The following is a 12,264-nucleotide window of genomic DNA, read 5'->3' as shown; positions in this document are numbered from 1 at the left end:
AATCTCAACTTACTGAAATCCAAGCTTCAGTGGAATTGCTTGTCTCTCTTTTATTACCTGCTGATGCCAAAAAGGGGGAGAAAGTAATTAAGTCCAAATGCAAGCCTGACAAGACACTGAAAGGAAAGGATGATAAAAAGGATGACCAAGGAAGCTCTGGAATGGGTAGAGGTCATAGTCAAGGTAGAGGTTTCACATCAAGAAAAGCTGAAATCACAATTCACAGGACAAGTTCTGATACTGGGAAAAGAATTAGTTCTGCTACTGGTAAAAGGATAAGTTCTGATGAACTTTTAGATCTTGATGAAAAAATGTCAAGACAGTTATTTCTTCAGGAAAATCCAGGAATGGACTTGGAGAGTTTAATGGTAGAAGAAGCCAGACTTAAATCAGAAAAAGTCACATCTAAATCTGAAGCTTCTGGTAAAAAGACACTTCCAAAACTCAAAGGCATTGTGATAAAAGAAAGAACAAATACTGAAGCAACATTGGCTAAATCACAACCGCAGATAGATCCAAGATCCAAGGGTAAAGAAAAGGTTGGTGAACCTATCAAGGTTTATGTGCCTCCTGAGAATGAAGAAATCACTGATGAAAAGGATGATCTTGCTCTGACTTCAAGAAAAGTTCTTAAAACAACCTCTGACATGTCTCAAGTTGTTCAGAGTCAAGATACAGTAAGTTCTAATATTCCAAAGAAGCAAGTAACCTTTGACATAGCTCAAGTTAACTTGATATCAGAAGATAGACCAAAGACACTCCTACCAGGATTCACTAAAGCAAAACAGACTCAACCTTTGAAGACTGCTGCAAGTGGTTTTGAAGCAAGAGTAGTTACTGGAAAGGAAGCAAGAGATAAAACTGGATTGGGAAGTGCTGATGAAAGAAGAATACATAACACTACCAATGATCTAACTTCCTTGAGTGAACCAGGTATTGGAGCAACTCCTGAGAGATTGAATCAACTGGAACTGTACAAATGGTTTACCATACCTACTTGAAAGAATACATCTTGTTGTACTTCATGACAGATGGTAGGGTTTATCATATAAGGCAAAATGCCATTCCATTGAAGTATTTTGAAGAATTGGAGCATGTACTATTCTTACTTCAAGTGGATGACAGATTGACAGGAAGTGCTGCAAACTATTTGAAGGATCAGGTTCAGAGACAGAAAAGACTTTATTCTGTTAAGTCTGACATCACATATGTTCCAAAGTACAGAGATCACAAGGGTGATATAGTTGAAATGAAGCCCAACACTGCTAAAATTATAACTACCTTTCTAGGTTACAGGGCTGTGGAATTCAATCTTGAGTCTGATAAAGCTTATTTGATCAGACTGGATCAGGATATAAGAAAAGCAAAGATTAATGATCTTAGGGCTGCAATTTTTCAAATTGGTGAAGATAATACAGAGTTTAAAGATGCTAAAAGGAGGATGATTGATGAACTTAGATATGCTGAGAGATGTTTTTTGAAGAACTATCTCAGAACAACTCCTGACATCAGAGAGATCAGAAGATGAAGCCAAGTCAAGATCTACAACTGATTAAATTCTGATATTTGTACAGACTGAAGTTGTTATCAGAAGTTAAATATTGGTAAAGCTTTAAGGACTGTAAGTTGTAGTTATCTAGTCTAATTCTCATGCATTTGTACTTAATGTTTTTGACATCATCAAATATCTGTTAAACTTGTATATTATGCTAATTTACAAGTTGGGGGAGATTGTTAGATATATTTGATAATGTCATGGCTAATATGATTTATGTTTAGTTTTCAGATCTTACTTTAACAGGATAAATCAGTACTTACTGGAAGTCAGGACTTAAGGATATCGGTACTTATATTATCAGGAGATAATCATCAGAAAGATGGATATTAGAACTTAAGTGCTGAAGGACGTTCAGATAAGGACAGTAGCTGATTAAAGGAAAGAAGATCGAGATAAACATAAGAAGAGATATGCATGAAGAAGGAATTCTATGAAGAATAGAATACTTGGAAGAAAAGATATCTGATTGATATATTTTAGGAAGCAGAATTATATTCCATATCAATTAGCGATTATCTTGTAACTGTGTAGTATATAAACACAGATATAGGGTTTACACTAAAAGTGTTATCATATTCGAGAAGATTATTCATTGTAACCCTAGCAGCTCTCGTGATATTTGTTCATCACTGAGAGGTAACAGTTCATACTGTAACAGAGTTTATTGTTTCAATAAAGTTTGTTTTCTGTTACTTGAAATATTAAAAGTCCGATTTGATTGTATTTTACACTTTATTCACCCCCTCTACAGTGTGTGTGACCTAACACACAAATCAGGATCCTTAAATGAATTTATTTTATTAATTTTATTTACATGAATTTATTTAGTAAATTTGATTTAGAAATTTTTTCTTATAAATTTAATTTAAATAAGTTTAGTGTATGAACTTAATTTAAATAATTTAATTTATAAATTTAAATAAATTAATTTATTACTTAAAGTTTAGTAAATAAAATTGTTAATTTAAATTAGTTTCTCGGATTAATTTGGCTGCCATATTGAATTGTTTTTACTGCCATTTTTCGCTTTGATGTAGTGTTTGAACCTGCCATTTTTTATCACTTCGACAATTATTTTAAGTGAGTTATCGAAGGAATTGGCATATCAAAGATTGGCTTGGTTTTAAAAAACTCCTGTTTGACTTAACTGCACGCGCGGAAATAAAAATGGCAGCCCTTGGCTCCCGGACATTTTCGGCACGTTTCAACTGGAACTTCAGTTTTTTAGCACATCTATTCAAAATATTCCAAAAGTAGCAGAGAAAGCCACTTCCTCCGGGGTTCAACCCCAGAGGCCCAGAAGAAGTGGCGTTCTGGGGTAATTACCTTTTTTTTTTTGCTTTTTTCCTTTCCTCCCCGGACTGAATTGGACTGAATTGCAGTTGGTGTAAAAGGTTGTTAAGTTTGTAAGAGTAAAATCAATGTTAGAGACCTAATTTTGGGCCTTAATATTAAATTGAAAAAAAATGTTTTGGTGATTTTTTTTTCTTGGATAGGCATGCAAACCTTTTTTTAGTACGTATTTTTTATTTTTAAAAAAATATAGTTTATATATGATTTTTTTTGGCTTTGAAAAGGGTACCAAGGTACTGGAGTGTGCAATTTGTAAGAGTAAAATTAGTGTTGGAGACCTATTTTTGGGCCTTAATATTAAATTGAAAAAAATTTGTTTTGGTGATTTTTTTTTCTTGGATAGTCATGCAAACCTTTTTTTAGTATGTATTTTTTTTAAATATAGTTTATATATGATTTTTTTGGCTTTGAAAAGGGTACCAAGATACTCGAGTGTGCAATTTGTACGTGGGGGCATGTTTAGCAAATCTCATAATTAATTCCTAGAAAATTATTTTGGTTTAATTTTTTTTTTCTGTTGACTAGTGATGTAAACTTATTTGTAGTACGTAAATTTAACTTTTATTTTAAAAATTTTTTGTAATGTTTTAGTTTCATGCAAAAGTGTATCATGGGGAATAATTTTTATTGACGAGGCCTTTTATTTGATATGAACTAATTTGCTGATAATGAATACTTGACTTGAAACACAAATTCTATGACATATGAATAATAAGGATATATGAATAATAAGACGATACATAATAATAAGACGATATATAAATAAAAATGAATATGATGCAACAATACAAATATTAAGAGGCAACAATATATGAACCGGATCAGTCATCTACATCATCGGAGTCATCATCATCGGAGTCATAATCATCCTCATTGATGTTCCAGGTATGGGACTCGATGAACGCCTTCATTCTCTGCAATTCCCTCGTTGACTCCTCAAGTTCACGCTGCAACTCGCGGATTTATACAGAATGGGCTACATTCTCTGTGGTAATTTCTTCCCTAAGAATTTCAATGAGAAATGTTGCACGGGGTTCAAGCGGCTCTTCGATCCAACGTTCGTAAATGTAAGCACCGTCGGGATATTTGATAAATCACCTTCCTGCGTCAATACCCCTCCAATAGTGAGCTTCAACAACTAATTTTTCATAAAAACAATAATCCAAATTTGGGAGTGAATACATAATTACTTTTGATGAGTGTGACTTCATGAGGTTGTAACTCTCTATTTATAAGTGATTTAGTAAAGAAGACATGAGGTAATTTGAAGGACAGTTCAAGTGCTAAACATACTATACAAATATAGTTCATATTCAAAACTTGATTGTGACTTGTCATTGTTACTCTCACCTGCATTATTTTCAAAAATATGGAATTTCATTATCTGGTGAAAAGTGACAGGGAAACTCTGTATATGCAATGACTTCACATACAAAGCCTTATCTTTTCCTCTTTATGTCATGTATAGGATTTGACTTGTTATGTACTGTTTGAAATGTCATTCAACTTTAACTTTTTCACTGTTTATCTAAAATTATTGGAAATGGTTGCATGTGGTTCTGAACTGTTTACTAATACGAAACAGTAATTCCAAAATAAACTGAAATGAGCACCCAACTATTAATGATAATAATATTAGAACAAAGAAAGATACGACTAATATAGAGCTAGAATGCATAAATCCAAAAAGGGAAAAAAGGCCACTCAAATTAGAACACAATAATTCTTGTCAAGTTTGTTCATCAGACATGTAATCATCGGAAATGTAATCCTCATTCTGTAATAGTCTGTGTTTTTCTGCTTCCGTAAGCTCTCTACCAGAAGCACGAATGAAATCTTGTGCTAGTTCGAACATATAATAACGACTCCTACGCAACAACATTCTGTTATTTTCCCTTACACAATAAACTTGTAAATATTTTACAAAATTTGGAAAACGTTATCTTCTACTTCCTATCCACAAAATCTGGCAAAAATAGATTTCCCTTACACAATAATCTTATCTGAAATCTGAAACGGATGGGATCAGATATCTGTATGCATAAATTATTGACACAATCAATGAATAACAATTATACCCGTTCCACTATTTATACATGTCCTGATGCACCAAATATGTTCAGCACATAGTTCTCTTCAACCCATACGAAAAAGTATGTTATCCTTTTAATTATGTGTATATATGTATATATAATTCTGTTGCTCATTTGTTAAATATTTTATTTAAATCAGGGAAATGGAAGGCCACGTGAATGTAAAATTTTTTTGGGGTGGAGTGGTAATTCGAGAAGGCACTAATATCAACTACTCTATCGATCCCAAGAAAATGATTTTTATTAGGTTTGGTACCTCTTTTGATGAGCTTAAACGTCTTGTATACAATTTAATGAATATTAGTTCTTATCAATGGAATCTAAAATTGAGTTTAAAGTATCCTTACCTTGGTCAATACAACTTAGTTGAAGGTTTTTATCAAATGGAAATATTAAGTGATGATGATGTTACCCGTATGTTAAATATCCCTACCATGTTGCTGAACGTCCAAGGAGATGTTTCTTTGTTCATCGAAACAGAGGAAGTTGCTATTGATGACCCGTACTCTTTCCAACCGAATTTAGGGTCACAACCCAGACAATTAACATACGGGAGTAATGTCAACCCAGGATGGTCAGATCTACATTTTCAAGGTGGAGGTTATAGAGGCGAAACAACCGAAAAAGGTGGAGGGTACGTACGAGGCAGTAGTCAACATGGTGGAGGGTATGGAAGGGAAAGTAGTCAATATGGTGGAGGGTATGGAGGGGAAAGTAGTCAATACGGCGGAGGGTATGGAAGGGAAAGTGGTCAATATGGTGGAGGGTATGGAGGGGAGAGTAGTCAATATGGTGGAGGGTATAGAGGGGAGGGTAGTTAATATAGTGGAGGGTATGGATGGGGGGGGGTAGTCAATATGGTGGAGGGTATGGAGGGGGGTAATGAATATGGTGGAGGGTACGGAGGGGGGAGTAGTCAATATGGTGGAGGGTATGGAGGGGGTAGTGAATATGGTGGAGGGTTAGGAGGGGAGAGTAGTCTATTTGGTGGAGGGTATGAAGGGGGAGTAGTTATGAAAATGAGGAAGAAGGTGGGGGTAATGTAGAGATGGTGGGAAGAGGTTCGGGTAAGCGGTTATCCCTCGTCGCAGATGAAGTTGTAGATAATTCATCCAGTGAGGATGATTTTCACCTTCATGATGATGATGGGGAAGAAGATTCATCAGGCAGCGATGAAGGGGGAGGGCATGTAGAGAGGAATGCAGAAATTTCTAGCATGTTTTCAACAGCTGGGGAAGAGCATCATGTTCCAAGGGCTCCATGGTTCCGCACAGAGAAATATATTACCCCAATAATAGATAGCCCTGATGATATGTATGTTGATGAAGACCTTGATCAGGGGGAACTGAGTGAAGGAAAGTGTTACCGTGACAAAGCAACCCTGTTGTTGGCAATCAAGTGTGCTCATATTGTCACTGATCATACATATAAAATGATAAAGAGTAACAAAGAATGACTCATTGTTCAGTGCCGGGCTGAGGGCTGTAACTGGAGGATGCGAGCTGCTTTCATGCATAATTCTGGTTATTGGAGGATAAATGTCAATAGAGACGAACACAGATGCTTGGTTGATCAGCCGTTGCAAGATCACAAGAAGTTATCTGCAAGGATGATTTCGCAGCTTGTGAAACCACTTGTAAGCAATTTAATATACATAACTATTTAACTTCCCTACATATAGTTTGTGAAAATATTTTATGAAATTTTTTTGACACTGCTCAATGACATGTGAAACAGGTGATAGATACACCAGAAATCCCCATTAAAACCATTATCCCGCTTATCAACAATGAGCACAACCATATAGTGGGGTACAAGAAAGTGTCGCGAGGCAAACAAATAGCCATTGAGGAAGTCTATGGAAGTTGGGCTACAACATATCAAGCTCTTCCCATATTTCTTGCAGCCATCAAGAAGACAAATCCTGGAACCATTGTTGAGATCGATGCCGTGCCTCATGCTCAGGAACGGGGCACGTCCGTTTTCAAGCGAATCTTTTGGTGTTTGAAGGCAATGATGGACGGGTGGCAACATGCACGTCCTGTGATTTCAATAGACGGGACTTTCTTGAAGGGAAGATATAGGGGCAAGCTGCTTGTTGCCATGGGTGTAGATTCAAACAACCACCCTTTTCCTCTTTGCTATAGCTTGGTTGATGAGGAGACGTACGAGAACTGGTCTTGGTTTCTGCAACGTATTCGGAGACATGTCTGTCGCCAAAGGACCGGCGTGTGCATCATCTCTGATCGAGAAGCCATTATTCTTTCTGCAGTAAGAGACCCTCAAAACGGATTTGCTGAGCCATTAGGCATCCATAGGTTCTGTCTACTGCATGCTCGAAATAACTCCTGCCATCATCACCCTGGCGGTGAACTAAAGAAATTGATGTGGAAAGCTGGCACAACCACACAGGTCTCCAAGCATGATGCATACATGGTAAGGATTGGTGAAATTTCCCCCTGCCCTTGACTATCTTGCAAGAATACTCGTTGAGAGGTGGACACTTTCCCACGATAATGGTGTTCGCTATGGTCAAACGACCACCAACATGCTTGAGGGTTTCAACAGAAACATAAGAAGGGCTCGTTTCCTTCCGGTAACAGCGATGATGGAGTACCTCTTCTACAAGGCGATCACGATTATTAACACACATAGAAATAAAGTAGATGATGGTGTGCAACAGGGTCAACAGTTATGTGCGCGTTCAGCCGCCTGGTTAGCAAAAATTCAAAGAAAGGCAACTGGACATACGGTTATTACTTTTCACCGTGCACGTGGTATCTTGAAAATAGTTACACGTCAATACACAACTGCTAAGGGAAGGGTAAAGGGAGGTAAGACCCAGGTCGTCAACCTCGACGACCATACGTGCACGTGTGGAAAATGGGCGACGCATCACATAATGTGCTCTCACGCAATGGCTGGTTGTATAAGACATGGACTGAGTTGGGATCATTTTACTGAAAATTTCCATAAAAACTAGACAATGGAGAACTTGTACTGGCCAATTATTTATCCCTTTGAACCAACCGAATAGTGGAACTATGAATTACCCCCACTTTGGCAGGGGTATGGAAAGTTAGTAGCGGATGAATCATTGAAGAAAATTAAGCAAAAATGTGGAGATAAGGGGCAATCGGTGCGGATTTGAACGGAGATTGATGGTCCACGGTTAGGAAAGAAATGTAGTGTATGCAACCAAGAAGGTCACACAAAGCGTAGTAAGAAATTCCAGGGCATCCACACTTAACAACATGAACTTCTACTTGGTCGTTTCTTAGCTTCATTGCATTTTCTTAGCTTCATTTCAAATGTTATACTACCATTGTCATTTGTATAATCTAAGTTTTCTATCTTGCTATCTCGAACATTACATGCAAAAGTTAGTTATTGTGTTGTCCATTCGAGCTTCAAAATATGGAACTACTATCAGGTTTATCCCATTCAAAACACACATTCCAATTAGGCGTTCAAATTATTACTAAAATTATACAACAAACATAAGAAAGAACTTAAAAATCTGCAAAATTTACAACATATTGATCCTCATCAGTTCCTGCACTCTCCACAACTTCACCCTCTTCTTCATCCGCATCTTCTCCAACGTCACGCCAGGCCTGATGACCTTCAACATACCATGCAATTTCACTATATTCTCTTTCAATCAGGTTAATTTCCATTTTGTTATATTTTTTATACACTTCATCGATCTGACGGATGTGTTCGTCCTCCGGAAGGGACCGATCATTATAAGCCTTTCAGAGCTTTTCTTTGTCAGCTTTTATCTCCCCAAAATGTTTTGATTCACGCACTTCTTCTTCTTTCTGCCACTCTCATCTTCTTTCATTTTCTTTCCGCGACCGATACATTCTGCGATACTAAACTGACGCCAAATGGACTTAGATGTGCTTGACGATGATCTTTTTTTACCCTTATCCATTTTTTGCTTTCCAATTGAAATGACCAAGACATTTATAGGGCATGCTAAGAACTCCATCACATTACATTTGTACAGCACTTCATACTAAATTTATCATAAACACTCACACACTATCTGAGTAGTCAAATCATTCAGAAATATAAAATAATAATTTCAAAAGCTCAAAATAATAATGTACACTATCAAAATACAATATTCAAAAATATTACTCATCATCGGACATGTAGAAATCGGAAATATAGTCGGGACTCGTAGCGAAATGATGATACATTCTTGCGCTGTGATGGTCACCATCTTCAGCAAACTCCCTACATTTTCTTTCTAGATCCATCCGGTTTAAACGCATTCTCATTCGATTCTCTTCTTCTCTTGCACGGAATAAAGCTAGTTCCAGTTGTTGAGTGGTGTCTCGCTGCATGTGTATGGCGTGTTGTTTAGTTACTCGCACTCTATGTTCTTGACATTGGGCTACACATATTTGCAAACACCCTACACGCCATTCCCACTCCCTATGCATCGTGATTACTGAACCTCTTGAGTAACGTAAATTAGGATCCATTGAATATCTAAAATCGTCATCACAAAACCATTTCCGACCAGTAGCACGAATAATATCACCAGGAGTATAGCTCATTGCTCTTCTATTAGTATACAACATTAACTTCCGAACAACATTATTTATATAATAAACAAGGACGAAAGGCCACAAAAATTAAGTAGACATGCATGTAACATTCACGTGGTACTTACGTATTATACTGCTTCGAAACAGTTAACATTCATTTGTCATATCATACAGCTTTTACAACTTCTACTGCATTCGACAAGACTACTCAATTACGTTCTTACAGTTGCATGTCGCTACCTATCTGTGGAGGACCCTTCCAACTTTACAGTTGTACACTGACATTCGTAAAAGTAACTTCTTTAACTTTCATCTCTAAAAAGTGAAAACTTCATTCAAACTGTTGTATGTGCTTTCTATTGTGTATTCACGGGATACATAACTCATTTCCTTGTCATTTTCCTTGTCATCATTTTATACTTCCATTTCTGAGTAGCCAAAACTCATTAATTTAACAACAAGTAATAATACATGCCTGTAAGATTCACGTGCTACTTACTTTTCCAAAAATACTAATACGTGGAACAAACTTTTTCCAAAAATAAATTTACAACCGCTTCTAAAAAAGTCATCAACTTTGGGAATATTATCACAATTAGTACAAATGTTTCTGTAAAGTAGTAAACAAAAAAATACAATAACGAGTGCATTTTCCATTCATCTTGGGAACAAATTACATTGCAAGGGAACATTGATTATGTAAACATATAATAAGAGAAATGCATTGCAGCTGGAAATTGGAAAATGAATGAAGCTCGCAATTTTTTTAGTCATCCGCAAGATTAACTACGTATTGATCAAACTCATCATCAACGTCCTCATCCTCTTGTATGTGAGGGGATGTATGCATATGACCTCCCTCCCCATATTCGTGGGTCGAGGCGTACGTACTTGACCGAGTATCACGCGATGGCAATGCGTGGGGCCCCTGATTTCCATGACATATAGTTGTAGCCATACCAGCATCATCGTGTCCTTGAGAAAAATCCCCAAGTTTGACGATATATTTCACATATTTTTCATCCCACTCCTTGTGCTCTTCACGTATCCTTTCAACCCTATGCTTTGCGTATGCATCCTCGTACTCCTTTTTCCTCATCTCAAGCTCGTCCTCCATGAAGTGGTAATGTTGAGACATTTCATTTAACTCGTACTCATGTTCCTCCTTTGAAATGTGACCAGAGTTGAAATTTTTATTAATATTTTCTTCATACTCGATCGATGATTTCATAAACTTCGAGTGCATTTCCCCATAGCCAACGAACTATTCATTATCACTTACGGCATGCCCTTGTGCGGCCCGTATACCTCGCATTCTTCTCACAAATTATTTGACCTGACAAATTTCTGCTTGTTGAGCTTCATCCCGTGCTTGAGATTCGGTCCATTTATACCAATTAACTTCCCCGTAATCATGAATATCAGAACTAGCATGTCCCTTGCCCTTGTCCATGACCTGACTGTAGCAGCCTCAAAATTTAGAAACTAAATACTACAAAGGGAGAAATTTAGTTGATGGCTTATAGTTTTGCAGCTATTTATAGGCATAATTTTACATGGTCAATATATAATATTAGGTTATGCAGTTACGAATGTGAAAATAATTGATATTATTGACCCTATAAATTTTAAAATGAAATTATTCACCTGTGTCATTCAGTTCAAAACAAAAGTTAACTTGTCAAATCATTTCAAAAATTTGCATGTGCCTACTCCCGTGAATTTAGGAAATCTGCATTTCCTTTACGTAAACACAGTACTTCTTTTAGCTTTTCATATTTGTCTGAAGATTCGGACTTCTAAAAGTTGACAAGTCGATTTCATCTTGTTACTTTTACTAAAAGATGTTATTGTTTTCTATTACAAAAAAAAAATCAAACTACCCTTTCATAAAAACATTTCTTTGCCAACTCGCAAGGTACCCTTTTTTGAAGTCACAAAAGGTCATATATACACTTTTTTTTAAAAAAAAAATCCATACTATAAATAGACTTGCATGACTCCCCAATAAAAAAAATTACACCAACATGCTTTTTTCCCAATTTAATATTAGGACTCAAAACTAGGTCTTCATTGAATTTTTTCGTGGCTGACTACCAAGGTACCCTTTTTGAGGGCACAAAAAGTCATACATACACTTCTTTTTTAAAAAACAAAAATTACGTACTACAAATAGGCTTGCATGACTACCCAACAAAAAAAAATTACATCAAATTTTTTTTTTCCAATTTAATATGAAGACTCAAAACTACGTCTCCATTACATATTTCCCACTTAAAACACTTACAAACAATTCAACCTCAAGTGCAATTCAATCTGGGAAGAAAGAAAAAAAACAAAAAAAAAAGAATTACCCCAGAACGTCACTTCTTCTGGGCCTCTGGGGTGGAATCCCGGAGGAAGTGACGTTATGTGCCACTTTTGGAATTTTTTGAAAGCCTGTGCCAAAAAACTGTAATTATTGTGCACGCGCGCGTGGATGGCATGCAGCAAGGAAATCTTCTGGGTCGCCATTTAGTTGAAGGTCGCAGGTTAGGCTGTACATAATTACAGCGTCGCAGGTAATCAAGGCAATTGGTATTGTCGCAGTTAGAAAAAAGAATTTATTAGTCGCCAGTTAATCCTTGTACCCTAATTTTTATTCTCTGATTTATTTATTTTTCCATAAAGTTTAAAATTCTTAAATTTAATTTTT

General features: G+C 36.4%; 1 protein-coding gene across 1 annotated transcript; it reads left to right on the top strand.

Moving 5' to 3' along the window:
* Positions 1 to 6,052: 6,052 nt before the first annotated feature.
* Positions 6,053 to 7,473, top strand: LOC141695583 (uncharacterized). Its single transcript, XM_074499819.1, has 3 exons — positions 6,053 to 6,415; positions 6,473 to 6,640; positions 6,742 to 7,473. Exons 1-3 carry the CDS (start codon positions 6,053 to 6,055, stop codon positions 7,471 to 7,473), a joined length of 1,263 nt encoding a protein of 420 aa, XP_074355920.1.
* The last annotated feature ends 4,791 nt before the right edge of the window (positions 7,474 to 12,264 follow it).

This window comes from Apium graveolens, chromosome 11, assembly GCF_009905375.1.
Source record: "Apium graveolens cultivar Ventura chromosome 11, ASM990537v1, whole genome shotgun sequence".
Classification (NCBI taxonomy): Eukaryota; Viridiplantae; Streptophyta; class Magnoliopsida; order Apiales; family Apiaceae; genus Apium; species Apium graveolens.
The sequence above is the reverse complement of the archived record's forward strand: the minus strand, read 5'-3'. Positions and strand labels throughout refer to the sequence as shown.

Excerpts from the sequence above, each read along its gene's own strand:
- LOC141695583 (XM_074499819.1), top strand. The coding sequence starts at position 6,053 with ATGGTGGGAAGAGGTTCGGGTAAGCGGTTATCCCTCGTCGCAGATGAA. Across the intron at positions 6,416-6,472 it reads CAATCAAGTGTGCTCATATT|TGCCGGGCTGAGGGCTGTAA; the intron begins GTCACTGATCAT and ends CTCATTGTTCAG. Across the intron at positions 6,641-6,741 it reads CGCAGCTTGTGAAACCACTT|GTGATAGATACACCAGAAAT; the intron begins GTAAGCAATTTA and ends CATGTGAAACAG.